This window comes from Camellia sinensis, chromosome 6, assembly GCF_055761805.1.
Source record: "Camellia sinensis isolate YWXY chromosome 6, ASM5576180v1, whole genome shotgun sequence".
Classification (NCBI taxonomy): domain Eukaryota; kingdom Viridiplantae; phylum Streptophyta; class Magnoliopsida; order Ericales; family Theaceae; genus Camellia; species Camellia sinensis.
The window spans coordinates 108,883,554-108,903,216 of record NC_138966.1 but is presented as its reverse complement, the minus strand read 5'-3'; the positions used below and the strand labels follow the sequence as shown (position 1 = coordinate 108,903,216).

Below are 19,663 nucleotides of genomic sequence, written 5' to 3'. Positions count from 1 at the left end.
TCATCCAAAAAAATTTGATGTACTTTTTTTTTTTGTGAAGCATTTTTTTTTTTTTTGATGAACTTGAAAATATGATATTTTCACATACTTCAACATAGATATCGATTCAATTAATTTAGCTTTGGTAATAGAAATAAATTTAGAATAGATTTGAAATAGCTTTAGGAATAGAGATAAATTTGGAATATGTTTGAAATAATTTTGTAAATAGAGAAAAATTTGAAATAATTTTGAGAATAGTTTTGGAAAGGGAGATAAACAAATAAATTTTTGATTTTAGGCTCTCAAAAATCATTTTGAAAATTCAAATCAAATGTAGTCAAAATTTTTAACTACTCTTTTATATAACAATAAATTATTTATTGAAATACATTTCTGACATTATTAAAACTATTAAATGTCTTGATATTTTATTAATAAAAATAATTATTTTTTGTTTGATTATAAACTTGAACAGAAGAAATATAAATTTTAAAATTATAAAAAAATAATTTATATTTTAAATAAATTTAGGTGTATTTATATTTATTCTTACTTTTAGTACTCCTCTAGATGACAAAAACGGTGCAACTCTCCAAATTGTAGGACACAGACCGGTACATGACAAAAAACAGTGCAACTCTCCAAATTGTTGGGCTCTGTGTAGAGCATTTCTTTCTTGGAGATTTACCGGTTATAATCGGTTAAGCATATTTTGAGAATTCAATAGTTCAGATTATTTTACCAAATCTAATGGCTGAAATTTATTTTTGGGTAAATTACACTGACACCTTTGAAATTTATGTTTATTATAGTTTTCTCTCCACTTTTTGAAAATTATATCTCTTTCCTGAGGTTCAAACACTACTAGAAAAATAATTTTTTGCGTCTATTTTTTTGTGACCGATTGTTTGACCGTCGCAAAAAATATTATTTGCAACGAACCAGGGAAGCAACTATTGGGGCTTATATTTTGAAACAAAAACTTGCCAGCCCACCATTGGGACCCAGCCCAATTTATATTTTCCTTTTTTCTTCGACTCTCATTTTCCCCAAATCGCTCGATCATTGATTTATATCTTGCCCTAGACTATCATTTTCCCCAAATCACTTGATCGTGTCTGAGTAACCAGGTTCATTGTTGGATCAAGATCCCTCTCTCGATTTTGCTCTGTAGATCACCATGGTCGTCTAAAGAAGAGATCTCCAACGGTATCTCTCTCTCTCTCTCTCTCTCTCTCTCTCTCTCTCAGCGAGTCTCTTTGAATCATTCATTCGTATTTCAACTTATTCATCTCTCTACTTCGATCACTTGAACTCACTGTAATTCGTATTCAACTTCTTCATCTGAACTCACTGTAATTCGAATCATTCATTCGTATTGATTTTTCCACCAGGTAGTCTGATTCTGGAAACAAGCTATGGTTTGAATAATTCCTTCCTTATCTGCTATTAATTTGAGAGAAATGAATCAACAAATGAATATCAGAGAGCATTCACATTATCTTTGGTTTGTTATATCTCAGAGAGGATGACGCTATTAGTCTAGAAATTATTCAGCTGAAGAAGCGAATTCATCAACAGGTTAGCGTGTAGCACTTGCATCAAAGAATATCTCCCTTTTCTCAACTATATTTTACAGTATTTTTCAAGCAAAGTTCGTTAGTCCAAGCAAAATTGTTGCAACCTTGTTTGAACATTTTTCTCCTTACATTTCTATCTGTCTCACTTGTAGTACATGCTCTGTTCTTAATATATTTTATAGTATGCTCCTATAGTCTATAAGATCTGTGGAGGACTCAACGACAGTAAGTCCTGTCATGAAAATATATATGTATGATCATAGCATTATTGCAGAATTTACATGAGTGCACAACAAAGACTACAGTGGAGTATCAGGTGCCATTTCCATATTGTCACTCTGGTCATTTGATTCACCCATGCTTTCTCATTCAAACTGTCACCTAAAACTGCAAATCTGCAATCCATTTCTAGATATATCTCTGCCATAGTTTTGATCACTAAATCTCATGGTCATATCCTGATTTTTTTCATATAAATTGATAGGCTTTTACTTATTAAACATAACCAATGTTTGTAGCATGTATCATGCCTGTGAAACCATCTCGACCAAGTTATTTGATTCATTCCTCTAGCATGAGATGATTTTGGTAATCAATGAACCTGCAATAATTGTTTTCTTTTTTCTTTATTTTATTTTATTTTATTTTATTTATTTATTTTTTTGACTTAGTTGGAAATGTGGATTATGTTGTAGGAAACAACTCATTTTTCTAGACGAAGCTTCACCAATGCTCTGCTTTGTCTGGAATTTGATAAGTTTCGTACTTTTGTTTTGATCTGTCTAAGCTTTTACCTATTTATAAAATATAAACCCATTCTTGTATATTTTGGTACTATTGCAATTATTTTCTTTCTTATTATGAGTGAAGAAATATGGAAATTTGTAGTGGGGGTTTCATCTAGAAAGACTTCAAAAGTCGTCTCTTAGAATAACAGCTAAATTTGATTTTATATATTCCCTAAATTTGATTTTAGAATAGCAGCTAAATTTGATTTTAGAATTGCAGCATCAATGCCTTAAACAAGAATGAATTAGTACCTAGAATATCATGTTATAATGTTTATATGATTCATTCCAACCAATGACGATAGAATATTTTTTTAACCAATAAGACAATGATATCTAATATAATATGGTTTTGTAGTTCCTCATTTATCGGAAGAACTACGTAGCCAACATCACATAAAATTCTGAAACTACCCAATAATTAAGAAAACTAAAATGTAAAAAAATTTGAGCATTATTTCAGAAAAAAAGTAAACAAAAAAAAAAGAAATTAGTGCAAGATCCAATAAATGTGGCTTCATCTTCCAATCATTGTGGCACCCTTGAATCTTGTGCTAGCAAAGATGATGGTGACATGAGTGGTATTGTTGTTGTCATAAAAGGGATTGAGGGATTGATGAAACTTGGGCGGAAGAAGATTTAAATCCATTGGAAAGGAGAGAAGAATAGTACTCCATCACCAAGAGTGAAAATCGAATGAAGCTTCAAGAGTAAATCTGAAACCTTAAACTTGCAAGGCAAAAAAAAAAAAAAAAATCATAACTAGATCATGCTAGCAAGTTTTCTATTTCAAGATAGATTATTGGGATTTTATTTTTTGTGCCTTGTTCTCTGGGTTAATTCACCATTTGAATCACAGTTCTACTGGAAGTGCATAATCAGCATTCTGTAGAGTATCATTACATAATATATAAGATTCTTTCAAGGTATGAGAAGTAGAAAAGCTGCTTGTAGCAATGCCACTTGTGATATCTGTATGGGGAGTGGCATCTGTTGTTGATTATACATACTATTTTTTATTGCTCACTTGGTTGAAGACAAACTGTATAGTTCATTTGCAAGCCAGCCTTGTTCTTTGTCAATTCTGTTCGGAAAGCAGAGATTTTTATACTATCTTTTTCTGATGCCGTTATCGACTGAGTGCAGTGTGGTCTGTGAAGATGAAAAACAAACAGTAGCTGTGACCCTTGGGGTTGTCACGAGACCATCAGCAATGTTTTATGGGATTGGGTTAAGACTCCAATTTCTAGTAATTGTATACATTTCGCTATAGCTTTATTATGATTAATAATCTATGTTGGTGACCAGATTGGTGTTTTGACAGGATTTTGATTGATGACTCTTGGATGTAGTGGACAAATCAAGCAGGTGTTGCACTGCATGGGCTGCCATGAACCATAGAGGGCATGCACTAGCATATAAGCAATTCTCTTTTGTGGCTCTTTCTGTGCTCATGGCAGAAGTAAAAACATGTTTTGAAGCTCTACAATGTTGTGTTCACCAGTCATTATTCCTTATTTTCATTTTGGACACTTTCATAAAGTTATACATTATCAATCTAGACCATTCCGGACGGTACTTGTAGTTTGTTCATTGCAAGACTAAACATAAAAACCAAACAAATTTTGTTAAGAACAAGATCACCGTTCAAGAATTTTTATCATGTTGTTTGTTATTCTGATGTTTTAAGTATTGATTTGATTATTTTGTTGTTGAATGGTTAGGTTGTCCTGATCACTGGGGCAAGCCGTGGCATTGGTATGCGATTAATTGCTATTTTTATTAACAAATTTATGTGTTTAATGTTTGATTTAGTAATGTTAAGTATTGACTTCATGGTTTGAATGCTGATAATTAGCTGTTTGAGGTATGCCTTGGAGCTCCTTTGATGAATTCAGGAGAATACTTGTTTTGTTTGTTAGAAAAATAGCATATGCCTATGTGAAATTATAGCTTTAAATTAAATTCATTTTTGTGTATGTTGTGTGTATATATTCTTTTATTTTTCACTTAGCAGTTTTCATCTTCTTGAAATAGGTTTTATGTGCATAAACGACCAGGCCAAGTTCATTATACCAATATTGTTAATGTTTTAGGAATAGAAATTGTCAAACTGGGATGAATTTGGATGGGAGTGGGATCCTGTTCTGCACCGTGGTGTCTTTTTCCGAGGCAAACACCATAAATTTGTGGAATCTCATTGTTTTTTCTAGATGGTTGTTTCATTTGCTAGAAGGTTCTCTATTAAATATAAATATTTGAGTTTTGAGCTTATTATGTAATTTTGGAATGACCACCTTTCAATTGCAACCAAGAAAATGATTGATGACTTCTGGTGGAAAATTTTAAAATGCTTTGGGTTCTTATTGTTAACTTTGAATGCCCTAGTAACTTTTGTGCTTTACTGATTTTAAGATGATGCTTAATGTTTTGCAGGTGTGTACATTATCTCTTGATGAAACCTGGCCTTAATGTTGAATCAAGTCTTTAAACTTGTTTAAATGGGTTAGGTGTTCGAGATTTTGGCCTTTTCCATATATTTTTTTAATCATAAAGAAAATAATTTAGAAGCAAGAGATTTTATTTTAGTTCCTCTATCTTTTTCCAATAACTGATGCTTTGAGCTCTAGTTTTGGTTCTTGAGCTCTAGGCATCTTTCCTCTTATTTTCCAAAATGTTGTGTGAGTTTTTCCTACTTTGGAGCTTCATTTGTTCCATGTTTTATAGAAAGTCTTATTTTTCTCTTTACTATTGGATGGAATGGGAGGTTCTTGCCAAACAACTTGCAAGTTTAGGTGCTAAGCTTATCATTTCTGCTCGAAATGAAGCTGAATTAGAGAGTCAAGAAATAGTTTTCTAGTATGTCCTTCCACTACGAACTCTAATCCCTTTTGCTCTTATTTTTCTCTTTAACCCATTTTCTTGATATGTGGCTGGTATCTATGCACAAAATTCAAGTGGTATAATTATATCATCACAAATTTTATATTATGAGATGGCTACAATGACTCATTTTGGAATATAAGGTTCATGCATAACATGGGTTACTGCTAGTATATACATATTGATAAGTTTTAGTTTATGTTTCTAATGATTCCTTGCATTTCCATTGCTTTTTTTGCACCATATCCCTTTGGTTTTTGAAATGCTTTTAAATCAGTTCAATTTTTGAATGATGAAAGAAAAAGTCTTGCTATCTAGATGAAGATGCATTTTTAGCTGATGATGAGCAGTGCTGCAGGGAAGACACCTACACCAGGTCAGGCCGTATACTCTGCTTCTAAATTTGCTCTAATTGGGTACTTTCACACTCTGCGTTCTGAGGTATGATTACAATTTCTGTAGTAATTACTATGGTGCAAAATGCAAATTGCACATTGTACATTCTGCAAATTTTACCAACTGCTTGCATACACTATAATACTTCAAAAAAATTTAGAAGAAAAGGCAGCCAATGCTGTGAGTTCCCTAAACTGATGAGATCTGTTGTAGCCATGTACTTAATTTGATACATTTCATAGTCACTAAGTTATCATTCTTGAGAGTTTTGAATTGATTTAGAATTCAATGTGGTTGGTTTATTGGCCTGATGTAAAGGTATCAGGTGGCATTTACTGATATTATTTGTCAGGAGAGCTCGAAAGCATGGACTAGAAGGTTTACTGAAAATTGTTCATTTGTGGCAGTTGGAACGTTTAAAAGTTTGATTAATGAATTGTTCTTCAGATTATTGATAGAATCTTACTTAAACAGGGTAGAAAAGATCAAATCTTTCTTGTTTGTCTTTCAGGATGGAGTACATTTGTTGTCTACTGTTTATCTGTCTTATACTTAGGGATAAAATATTAAATTAGGGAGGCTTCTCCTGCTGGATGACCAGGAAACAAAATGGACAATAATTTTCTATATGCACTCATCATAGATGTTTCTATATGGAACCACTCTTGTTTTGTTTTGTAAATGGCTTCTTGGTTGTTTTCTAGCTGTCTATTTTGATTTTCATAATTTTTTTGCAATGTTTGCTTTGCTTGAGGCTTTATATCTAAAAAAAGATCTAGAAATTGGGTAGTCTGTGTTCTGATCTATTCCCCTTCATAATGTGTATTGATCAGGTGCAAGCTTGGATTTGAGGAACATATATCTCTATGCTAACAAATTGGAACTCAACCGGTACCTTGTACAGTGGTGAACACCAACATTGTAGATTTTGACTTTACTAGCATTCTATTTGGATTGTAATTTTTTCTTAAAAGAACTTTTTTCAAGTTTTTAGTTGTAATAACTTTTACATATGGCTCCAATTTTGAGACTCAAATGGAATGCTTGATTAAATTACAATGTTATACGGTATGAATTATTGTCATTGCTATTCCTAGAGTGCTTAATGTTACAATTTTATTTATTTATTTTATTATTTTATTTTATTTCTTTTTGCGACGGTAACAAGATGGTCGCCAAAAATCATGTTAGTGTTTTTCTTTGTTTTTTGCGACGGCAAAATAGCGGTCGCTATAAGTAATTTAGGCGGTCGCAAATAATTTGCGACTGTTGCCTTGCCGTCGCAAAAAGTATTTGCCACCCCCATATTTGCGACCCCCATTTGCCGTCGCATGGGCCGTCGCAAAAGGCCTTTTGCGACTGTTTTTTATTATTTGCGACGGTTTATAGCGGTCGCAAAAAATACTTTTTTTAGTAGTGAAAGTTTCATTATAGATTCTCCCTTCAACAATTTAATTTTTTTAAATACCAATTTTGCTCGCATTGGGTTAAATACATTGACAATCCTCACATTTTAGAAATTACAATCCCCTTCCTAAGGTTTAAAGTAGCATTATCAATTGCCCCCTCGGTTAATATTAGTTAGAAAAAAAATTAATTGGAAAAAAATTAATTTGAAAAAAAAAAATTAATTGAAAATTTTATTTGTAGTAAAGTTTTTAAATTTCTGTTTAAAAACCAACGCCAGCTCATTTTTTGAATTTATGTTTTTTTCTCAAATTTACATACTGAGACAACCTTTATAAATAAAAAAAAATTACCAAACAAAATTTTATGACAGTTTTTAAAATTTTTGTAAATATAAATTGAAAACTGAAAACGAAATGATTACCAAACAGGCTTGATGGTAAAAATGTCATAAAATTAAGAAATAATTAAATAAGTTACCAACGTAAGAAATGATTTATCAAAAGATTTTTAGGCTATGCATGGTTTGATTTTTAGAAAAAAAATTAAAAATTAAAAATTAATTTGGTTAAGAAATAAAAAATAAAAAAGTAAAAAATATTATGTGTTTGGTGGTTACATAGCCTAAGAATTTAGTATTCTTAGGCTATGTATGGTTTGATAATTATTTTTTATTTTTTATTTTTTATTTTTTTATAAATTAATTTTTAATTTAAAAAAAAAATTTAAAAATCAAATCATACATAGCCTAAGAATATTTTAATAAGTCATTTCTTATGTTGGTAATTTATTTAATTGTTTGTTAATTTTACGACATTTTTAGCATCAAGCCTGTTTGGTAACCATTTCATTTTTAGTTTTTAATTTATATTTACAAAAATTAAAAAAACTGTCATAAAAACTTGTTTGATAATTTTTTTAGCTCACTTTGTAAATTTGAGGAAAAAACGTAAATTCAAAAAATGAGCCTACATTAGTTTTTAAACAGAAATTTAAAAACTTTACTGACAAAATTTTTTTCAATTAATTTTTTTTCAATGAATTTTTTTTTCTAACTAATACTAACCGATGGGGCAATTGGTAGCTACTTTAAAGCTTAGGGAGGGGATTGTAATTTCTAAAATGTGAGGGGTGTCAATGTAATTTACCCAATGAGGATAAAATTGGTATTTAAAAAAATTAAATTGCTAAAGAAAAAAATATATAATGAAACTTTAAACCTCAGAGGAGAGATATGATTTTCAAAAAATAAGAAGAAGAACTATAATAAATATAAACATCAGGGTGTCAGTGTAATTTACCCTTTTTTTTTGGGATGGCCCCCGAAAACCGCTTTCCGGTACTGTAGTGGTTCTCCTTTATCTTGGGGAATATGGCTTCCTGGAATCTCGGGCCATCAAAGCATTGACTGTTTTTTGTCGAATGAGATTTTTTTAATCCACAATCAATGCGCACAGGGCCGGCCCTGAGGTAAGATAGGCAACGTCCACGCCTCGGGTCCTTAAACTCTGTTTAAAAAAATAGGTCCTGAAATAATTTTAATCTTAAACCATGTTTGATTAATTATTTCAATCTTAAATTAAGTTTGATTTATTATAAACATTTCATCATAATATCTTGATTTACTAAAAAAGATTACAAATGAAAGGGAATAGTAGGTTTTTTTTAAAGAGATTAAAGAATGATCATTACATTCAATTCAATTTCATCAGTGAACCTAAGAATACATTATAACATCAATAGTTTAAAAATGAAGGTTTAAACAATTATAACATCAATAGTTTAAAAATGAAGGTTTAAACAAACAATTGAAATGGTGAATTATTTAAAAATAATGGATGATTACTTGCCAAATGTATAAATTATTTACAGAATATTATTTGACAATACGAGTTACAATTGCTTCTAGATAAATATTTTTTTTAAAGTTAAAATTAATCAAATTTTATAACGTCAAGGAAAAAGTGTAAATAAATTAATAATGTAAACAATTGAAAATGTTCAAAATTTATCTCAATAATTATGATTTACATCAATAATTATAGGAAAAATTAGTGAAACATTCATCTCCAATTTTGGATACTAGGAGAGGTCTAACATGTTTTTTTTAGTTAAGGTTTCTCGATGAAATTTCTTTGTAATTATACCAAAGAAAATTCAAAATTTCTCTATAAAATTGGAGAAATTTCTCAGTGTCGAATTTTTTATGTGAAAATGTTGAAGGACTACAACTACAATGAAAATATTATATGTCGTTTATCTTCTAAAATCTTGATATCAGGGATTTTAAAAAAAAATTTCCCTTAATTATATCTACAATATGCAACAAATTTATAGAAGTAGAAACAAAATATAAAAAGTAAGTTAAAAATTGTTACTATTTAACAATATATATACTTTGAAATATATATCAAAGTCGGGATTTTATTTTCTGAGTTCACTTTAGACCCTCAAAAAGTCAAGGTCGGCCCCAAATGCACATCTATCTTCAAAATACAAACAAGTTGTACAATGTTTTAACAATTTTAATATACTAGTTGGAATGGTTTGAAGTCAAGGTCTGCCCTAAATGCACATCTAATCTTCAAAATACAAACAAGTTGTACAATGTTTTAACAATTTTAATATAGTAGTGGGAATGGTTTGAGTGGTTTAGGTGGTTTTAAAATATATAGTGATAGAAAACTTCTAACTAATTTTTGTTTACAATTTCAAACAAAAAATTTATTATTCATTCCAAATCTTGACACAAAATTCATAAATTAATTGAATACGTAATGTTATTCAAAATCATATTTCACAAACTAATATATAAAACAATCAAATTAGAAAAAATAAAATATTGCAAAAAATGAAGGATGGGTATTATCCAATTGTGCACATTCAAATAAGCAGATTAGATCAAATTGTATGCATAAAATAATTGATTTGCCTATTTTTATCATCTAACCTCTAATCCCGTCTAACTTAAATCATTCACCTTCTCAAATCATAAGGGTTGATTTACGTAGATGGAGGGTTGATGGTGTTTTTTGCATGCCCGGACCCAAATAAACCCTCTTTTATGTTGCCATGTGAATTTTTCAAAAGAACAAAAATAAAAATCAACTGTAACTTCCCTTGTAGCTTCTTTGAACTCTAATGTTTCTACATCTTTGATCAACTTTAGCATAATCTCTTTAAAAAAAAAAGGTAAATAATCAAAAAAAAGGGATATACAATAAAATTTACATGTCCAAAGCACACAAAATTGTTTTGGAAATTGAATTTTTAAAAGTGATTATTTGGTGGTCTTGTTCCACACTATTTATGATTTAACACTCCTCAAATTGTTCCCCAAAACACAACAAAAAGTAATAAATCAATGAATATCAAGTTGGAACACCATATGGCATTGTCCGATGAGCAAAAAATAATTTCTCATTTTTTAGTATTTTTTGGCATTTTATAAAAAAATGTATAATTTTTTTTTTTTTTTTTAAAAAAAGAGTAGAATCTGAACCATAAACTATTTTTTAAAAATAAATTTCTGAGTGTGAGTTTTAAGTAGGTAGCTTTATTGCTATAAATATCATGTTCAAGCAAGCCAATGGAGAATAACAAAAAAATCAACTATGGCTTTTAACCTCTCAGCTGTTTCTTTAACCACTCTGCTTTTGTTGGCATCTTGTTCACCATTTGTGTTTGGTGGATCAGAGGCCAGTTCATCATATTCATCATCTTCACATCACCATTTAGTGAAGGGACTTTCATGGAGTTTCTATGAATATGAGTGTCCTAAGTTGGAATCTATTGTGAGAAAACATCTCAAGAAGGTTTTCAAGGAGGATATTGGCCAAGCTGCTGGCTTGCTTCGCGTTCACTTCCATGATTGCTTTGTTCAGGTAACTAATCATCAACATATCAAACCTGCTAGTTGTGATGTTAATTTCATGGATCATTCTTGTTAGATCTCTCTAAAATAACTACTCATACTCAAACACACACATACCGCTTTAAAAAATGATTGTATATTCATGCTCTTTTTGTCCTGTTTTGTTTTGTTTTCTTTTATTGTCTATTTTTTGATTTTCCATTGGTGGAAGTTTATACATCCCCAAACTTCAAAAAACAGTTGGTTTATTTCATTTAAGAGTTAGGTTCCCTTAAATTTAAATTTAAATTTGATTGTGAGTTATATTTGGGTTCATAGAGTCTATCACATGTTCGGTTTTAATGATTTGAACTGTTCTTTATGAATGATTTTTGGTGTGTTTCATTCATAAAAAATTTATGTTGACCCCATAATCGTAACATTTTTATTTTATTACATTTTTTCTCAAAAAAAAAGAACTATAAATCTGTTTTTAAAAAATAAATCATTTATTTTTTCGAGATAAATGTAATAAAATAAAATGGATACGATTGTTAGATCAATTTAATTTTTTTCATAAATAATATACGAGAAAGACCCAACCAAATAAATAATTTAAATTATCAAAATGTTAAGTCTCACAAGCCCAAACATGACCGCTATGTTCAGATTTGAAATCTAAGGGCATTTTGGTTAATTGTGTTTTCTTTCTTTCTTTTTTTTATTATTTCTATGTTTGGTTTTAGTTTTTTTAAAACACTTTTCAAAAAATTATATTTTCTTATTTTCTGTATTTTTTTTGTTTTTACAAATTTTTTAATATTTTAAGCAATTTTTTTAATTTTTAGATACATCTAACATAAATACACTTAAAAAGTATAATTTTTGTGAAAAAAACCTTTAAAAATTTCCCTAAATACCAAAAAATAAAAAATAAAAAAATAAAATTCAGTATATTTTTGTGTATTTATTAATTTTTTAAATTTTTTTTTACAAATATTTTACTTTTTAGATACATCTAAGTAAGATGCATCGAAAAAAGTAAAAAAAAAAGATTCTGAAATAATATTCATTTAAAAAAATATGAAAAATAAAAAATTCAATTTTTAAAAAACTTAATTCAGAAATAGATCGTATTTATTTTTGTGCAAAAGTAATTTTTGAAATTCAAAACCAACTTTTATTTGTGTGTGTGTTTCTTCTTTATATTTTATTTTATTTTTTTATTATTTTTTGAGTAAATTACAAACACTTCCCTAAGGTTTGATTAAAATACGAATCACTCCCTGTAGTTTTGAAAATTACATTCCATCCCTGAGGTTTCTAATTTCATAATAAATCACTCTTTTATTAATAAATCATTAAGTCAATTAACAGTTTTTAATGATGTTAGAAATATGTTTCAATTAATAATTTAAGTAATTTTATTATTGCATAGGAAAGCAATTTTGAATTTCATTTTTTTAGTTAATTCTGTTAAATAAAAAATACTATAAGGAGGTATTTGTAATTTTTCAAACCACAACAAACAATCTGTACTTTAAGCAAATCTCAGGAGGTGTATTTGTAATTTACCCCTTTTTTTTTTTATTGTAGTTTTCAAAAACAATCAAACAAGTTTTTTTTTTTGTTTATTTTCAAAAATAGAAAATGATAGCACAAATCAATTTCTATATTAATCCAAACAGTGTTGTCACTTTCAGTAGTTGTGCTATATCCCTACAAAAGCATTCATTCATAGATTCTGACCAGTTAGAGTCTATTCACTTATTCTGTAGTGCTAAATTCTTATTGGTCAAAGTTTATGAAATGATGCTTTTGCAGGAGATTTTTGTGAAAATGGATCATTTTCCCACTTTCAACAATTGTACTATAATAGCCCACACTAGTCAATATCCATCTCGATTTTTCTACGTGGTTGATTTGTGGTGGAAATTAAATTTGTGTAGTGTGAGGTGTATATGCAAAATAAATTTGAATCACAATATAATAATTTTGGATAATTTATGAGTAATCACGTCTGAATTTGCAGTATTACTACCCACTTTACATAAAACCATGCCAGGTGTGCTTCGAACACATAAAGACACACAAAATACATATGAATAAATATGTGTCGCTTTGCAGTTGCCACACTGCATTCTAAATACCTTTTTGTAAAATTTTTCTTGATATATAACATTATCAATTTGTTATTTACTGCACTTTTTAGTCATGCTATTAGGACTTTGTGTGACTTGATATTGCAAGGTCTATAAATGGTTCTCCATTTTATGGCATATGGTAGGGATGTGATGGTTCAGTGCTACTTGAAGGATCGGCTACCAGGCCGAGCGAGCAGGAAGCACCACCTAATCTAAGTCTGAGGGCGACCGCGTTTGAGATCATCAACGACCTCCGTGCACTTGTTCACAAGGAGTGTGGCAGAGTCGTCTCCTGTGCCGATATTACTGCTCTTGCAGCACGCGATTCTGTTTACTTGGTAAAATTACTCAAGTTTATCTAGTTCTCCCAATAATTTATGCACTAAATCAAATTTTTTGGAGCTTAAATTGCCTGCAAGGCTATAGAAGGTATTTGTGCCATTGAAAGAAAGTAGCAAATGGAATAGGGAGTTTGCAATAGAGCTCATATCCACTGTTCTATTTTGTTTTCTAGTCTAGTAAGCACAGAACAATGTGTCACCATATGCTGAACTAAATGCTACATGCATGCATGGTTGTAAATTTTGTCCCTCTAATACCATGCACTTCTAATTTCATGATGTAGTTGAGACTTTAAAGATACGAAAATGTATAACCAGGCGAACGGCTAGGAACTTAGGTTTTTTGTGTACTCGTTACACGATCAAGTCAGATCATGTGAAAGAAAAAGAATTTGGTATAAAAGAACATGAAAAATCTATCCTTTTGAGTAATGCTATACAAATTACTGAATTGTGAGCCAAAAAGTTGTCTTTTAATTATGAACATATCACAACTACATTAATCTAGTGAATATAAAAATCATTAAAATAAATCATGCACTCTGTTTAGTTTTGAAGTTCACAAAATCATATTTGAAATTTTTAATTTGTATTTTTTAGTTTTTAGTATTTTTTGAAATATTTTAATAAATCTTTTTTAACTTTCAGATCCACTTAATTTGATACACTTCAAAAATATAAAATTTGTGAAAACATATTTTAATATTTTTTTGGATTTATTGAATTATTTTTAAATTTTCTCACAAATATTGTATTTTTAAAGTTTATTTAGATTAGATATATTTAAAAAATAAAACTAAAAAACAGACTAAAATATGAAAAAAATTATGAAAAATTACAAACAAAATAAAAAATTAAATCTTTCAATTATTTGGAAACTCAAAACGTGATTTTTCCTTCTTAGTACTTTAGTAGTTTTTCTTTAATTTAAAATTTTGACATTTATGCAACTTTTTATGAAGTCAAACGACATTATATATTGGCTGAGAATTCAATCCAATCCAATCCATGCCAAAAAAATTGAACGAGATTTTTTATTGGGATGATTTAACTAACAAATTGTTCATATGTATTTGTTGCAAGTGCAGTCAGGAGGGCCCGAGTACGATGTCCCTTTGGGAAGGCGAGATAGCCTCACTTTCGCAACGACGAATGTGACACTAGACAACCTTCCAGCACCAACAAACAACGCCAGCGTCATCCTTACCTCCCTCGCCAGGAAGAAGTTTGATGCCACTGACGTCGTGGCCCTCTCTGGTGGCCATACCATTGGCCGCAGCCACTGCACTTCCTTCGAAAAGAGGTATTTGAAACCAGGTTTCAAAATTTAAACGACAAATTACATCAGTAGTCAATATATTTTTCCATTTCTGTCATTTTAATTCATATAGCTTCAATTGGTTTAATTTTAATTCTTAATTTTAGATTTTGTGTCGATTTAATCAAATTAATAATGCAATTAGAGTTTTTAATAGAAAATTTTCACTAAATTAAGTTGAGATTAAGGGTTGGTTTGGCATAAACTAAATAATACAAAAAGTCACTATCCTATTTAAATCACATCATCTTATTTAAATTATATCACCTCTCTAACACATCACATCAAACCCAACCCATATAAGCCAATAAATCAAAAAGTGTACTTTTTTAGAACATTCCAAATCAACCCTAAATCACTGAATTGATTAAATTTACACTTTTACTCATAAAAGTGTGACACGCTATTTATGTGTGTATTTGTCATAAAAAGCCTAATAATTAGAATCAATTGAATCAATTTGAGAAAAACTTGAAAATTCAAGATAAAAATCGATTCAATTAAAAAACCAAAATAACATAAAAATCAAAATATGGAGAGTAACATTATAATTTGTTCAAATTCCAAACGAAAAGGGTATGTCTTTTGAGTTAAAGCCACAACACCTACTCCAAGTCCCAAAAGAATAGACATAACCCAGAGGCATGCCCATTGCAAATGGGTACCCATGGTCCAATATATGTAGGAACAACCTTCACGTCCTAAAATATGGAAAACTCCATATCCTTATTATTGCCTTCATATTTACATATGTTGGTGCATAATTACATATTTATTTTTGATTTCATAATTATTTATTTATAAGTTACTATTTTTAACATATTTTTGGGAGCATCGGTTCATTGGCCCGCCTAGTTTGCCATGCTTAATCCTATATTTTTAGGACTTGGGAATATTGTTTTAGCCCATAAGGTCGCTTGAGCCGACATTTTCAACCCGATATATTAATGGGCTGAGATTGGGATTTATACTTTCAACCCGGCCCAGCCCGCTATTAAATTAATTAATTATTTGTATTAAAATATATATTTTTTTATTGGGATCTATACTTTATCTTTGTTGACTATATTAAAATTTACATTTGTGGTGATGCGTGATTGAATTTATTTAAGAAATCTTTCAATTTATATACAAATTTTTTCAATTTATAATGATATCAGTATATTTATTTAATAAATATAATATGTGATTGAATTTAATTATGGAATGTTTTATTTTTATTTTTAAACATATAGTTGGATTGATGGGCTTGAGATTTATAATTATTTTTTGAGCTGGACTTGGGCAAATGTAGAGGCCCGATGTTAAGCTTTGGCCGAGTTTAGCTTCAGTAGACACAAAATTTCTTATTATACAGTGTCAATCCGGCTCGAATCCGGCTCGGTCCAATGAATGCCCAATCCAAATTTTTGGACAACATAATTATCGTCGTTGTCTGTCATGCGTCGTGTATCGTGTAGTACTCTTTGAGATTCTGAATTGTATCTTGAATTATCAACTGGAAAGGAGATGAATCAGCTTGTTTGGTTCTGATTTATAGAAAACAATTTTCAAAAAATCATACTTTTATATTTTTCGTATTTTAATATTTTCAATGAATTTTTTTTAATATTTCAAGCAATTTTCTTTTTATTTTTAGACACACCTAACATAAAAACACTTTAAAAGTATAATATTTGTGAAAAACAATCTTTAAAAAATACACTAAATATCAAAAAATACAAAAATATATATATATATATATATAAAATCAGCACATTTTTCATATTTTTGTGTATTTATTAATTTTTTAAAATATTTTTTTCACAAATATTTTACTAGTTAGATAAATCTAAGTAAGGTGTATCTAAAAAAGTAAAAAAATTGTTTAAAATTTTAAAAATATTTACTAAAAACAAAAAAAACAAGAAAAACAAAAATTCAATTTTTAGAAAACTGAAACTAAACCCATTGAATATTGCTTTAAACAACAACCTCATCAATCTCACAAATTATTTTCTTTCCACACCATTATTGTGGAAAAATTGCTTTAGCCTTGTTTTTCCAATTGTATCAGTTTTGCCTTTAAAATTTTCATATTATGTTTAATTTAATCTAATCGATAATATCAAGAAAGAAATTAGACAAAAGAAAAGGCAAAATAATTCATTTAAAAGGAAATGAACCATTCAAATTGAGGTCAACCTCTCAATCTTGAGGCGTCGTTTATTTTCAGAAATAGAATGGAGGGGATTAATAGTGAGGGGATTAATAGTAAGGAATTGTTAAAACCCCAAACAAACCCAATTCCCTCCCTATAACCCCAAACAAACGGGGCCTGAGGGTCAATTCTTGCTCCCCAAAAAAAACTCTTAATCTTGAGTGAATATATTATTTTATTTCTTGATTTATAATACAATTTTTACAGTGAGATTGTCAATTGGACTAATTTCACGTAACATAAAAAATTTAAGGGTAAATTATAAACATATTTCTTGAGATTCACTTAAATTACAAATTATATTATGTAATTTTAGAAATTACATTATACTCCTTAAAGTTTCTAACTTCGTACCAAATAGATCATTTTATTAATAAATCATCAAATTAATTAGCAGTTTTTAATAATGTTAAAATTTTATTTCAATTAATAATTCAGATAATTTTATTATTGTATAGATAAACAACTAGAAATTTCACTTTTTCAATTAATTCTGTTAAATAAAAAATTTTGACGGAGAGATATTTGTAATTTTCCAAATCACGGAAGGCAATTCATATTTTAAGTAAACCTCAGGAGTGTATTTATAATTTACCCAAAATTTAAAGATAAACTGGATACAATATATTTTACAAAAAATCAAATTAACAACCAGATGCAAACAACAATCACTGCAAGTGTAATTTACCCACATTATATTATTTACTGTCATTTGATTTAATTATTTCATGACTTTTTCGCAAGTTGAAAGTGAATTTTATATGTTTCACGTGTTTATAATATCTAAATCCCCAACAACAACAGGCTCTACCCGACTCAAGACCCAACCATGGACACAGACTTTGCTAGTGACCTCAAAGTCATATGCCCAACAACAAACTCAACCAACACAGCTGTGCTAGATATCAGGACCCCTAACAAATTTGACAACAAGTACTATGTTGATCTCGTGCACCGGCAAGGCCTCTTCACCTCCGACCAAGACTTGTACACCGATGAGAGGACTCGCGACATTGTTGAGAGCTTTGCTCATGATCAGAATCTGTTTTTTGAAAAATTCGTGTCCGCGATGATAAAGATGGGCCAGTTGAGCGTGTTGACGGGTGGGAAAGGAGAGATTCGCGCGAATTGCTCAGTGAGGAATTCGGATAATTTGGACTCGGCATCTGTGGTTGAAGAGGATTTGGAGACCGCGGCAGAGTTACGGTAATAAAACTATATATCCAGAAATATTATCCAGAATTTTACTTGATGTTTCTTGATAAAAGTGTGGGTAAAAACTCTGATTATGTTGTTATGTTTTTGTCTACTTATTTGTGTGTTGTGTAACTTGTTTTGTTTAGTACAAGAACTCTCAAAATAAATAGTTGGTCATGTTGTACATGAGCTAATGTGGTGTAACGATTATTAAGTAACCAATGAGGCTATATATTTAAGATTGACTTGTGTTAGGTTTGTTAAAAAAAATTATTGAAAATTGATTCGTTATGTGAATGAGCTAAATTTAGATATATTTTGCAACTTGATAATATTTTTTCTAACTCAGTTTGAACTCAAGAAATTTACATTTACGAAAAAATTGTATAAAAAAAATTAATCTAATCTAAACACATTTTTCAATAGAGTTATCATGTAAGAACTGACTTTACAAATCGAGAGTGACTATACCGTGTGTGTTGTAGTTGTTAGATATAATCACATACATTAATAGTAGCCAAACAGATATGTTGCCCGCTCTCAACTTATAAGTTAACTCATAATTTTTATTTTATTTTTAAATCTATGAGAATTTTAAATTAAACTTGAACAACTTATTATCCATCTAACTAAAAGACAATCAATCGATCTCCAAGTCCTTGGACTTGGACTAGTATTGTTTACATAATCCCAGTTTCATGTTCAATTCAATAAGTTAATTAATATTAACAAGAAAAGTACGACCTCTCCAAAGAAAAAAAATCATTAATGGAGCTAGGGAGGGATGCCTTTCATCATGTTCATAAAAAGGGAAAACCAGAAAAAGAAAAAGAAAAAAGAAGGTAATTAATAAGGGTAAGAAGAATTCTATGCAAATGATCTTCCAATTTCATTATCGCAATCTTCTTTGTCCACACAAGCAATTCGCATCTGCGACAATCGGGTTTGCCAAAGGAAAGCTGAGCAGGACCCTCAGGTCGGTCTGTTGGATCATGCGAATAAAGCTCTCCCCAAACGGCCCAGGAGCTGGCTATTGATTTTCAAGGTAGAGAGGATATCTTCTTGAATGATTTCATTGAATTGGGGTTGAGAATAAATATCTTCTTGAATGATTTCAGTGGTCTCAGTTTATAAATTTGGTCAAAAAATGAAAACACAAAAAATGTGTTTCCGTTTTGCGTGTTGAGTTTTTTTTTTTTTTACCACTCAACGCTAGTCACCACCCGCCACCATTTTCTACCACCGTCTTCCGCCGCCACCACCTACCACCTACCCCCTACCACCACCACCTGCCACCACCACTCACCACCCACCAGCCACCACCACCCACCACCCAGCATCCGCCACCACCCACCCACTCGCCACCACCATCCATCCATCGCCGCCACCACCACCACCCATCTGCCATCCATCCGCCACCACCCACCACCCGCCACCACAACGCGCCACCTACTTGCCACCACCACTCACCACCCACCTGCCACCACCATCCACCACCTGCCACCACCATCCACCACCATCCACCACCTGCCACCACTAGCCACCTACCACCACCAGCCACCAGCCACCCACCA

At 30.3% G+C, this 19,663-nt stretch overlaps 1 protein-coding gene and 2 long non-coding RNA genes across 4 annotated transcripts; all 3 read left to right on the top strand.

Annotated features, from left to right (window-relative positions):
• The first annotated feature begins 995 nt into the window (after positions 1 to 995).
• Positions 996 to 1,678, top strand: LOC145792817 (uncharacterized). Its single transcript, XR_014332752.1, has 3 exons — positions 996 to 1,191; positions 1,377 to 1,403; positions 1,506 to 1,678. It is a non-coding gene; the product is annotated as an uncharacterized LOC145792817 (long non-coding RNA).
• Positions 1,679 to 2,128: 450 nt separating this feature from the next.
• Positions 2,129 to 6,685, top strand: LOC114296485 (uncharacterized). 2 transcript variants are annotated; one of them, XR_014331751.1, is made up of 3 exons: positions 2,129 to 4,108; positions 4,787 to 5,674; positions 6,463 to 6,685. It is a non-coding gene; the product is annotated as an uncharacterized LOC114296485 (long non-coding RNA). The 2 variants fall into 2 exon arrangements; XR_014331750.1 differs by having other exon boundaries at positions 3,546 to 5,674.
• A 3,523-nt stretch (positions 6,686 to 10,208) lies between these two features.
• LOC114305605 (peroxidase 12-like) lies at positions 10,209 to 18,283 on the top strand. Its single transcript, XM_028250711.2, has 4 exons — positions 10,209 to 10,920; positions 13,177 to 13,371; positions 14,463 to 14,677; positions 17,697 to 18,283. Exons 1-4 carry the CDS (start codon positions 10,651 to 10,653, stop codon positions 18,100 to 18,102), a joined length of 1,086 nt encoding a protein of 361 aa, XP_028106512.2. The 5' UTR covers positions 10,209 to 10,650; the 3' UTR covers positions 18,103 to 18,283.
• The last annotated feature ends 1,380 nt before the right edge of the window (positions 18,284 to 19,663 follow it).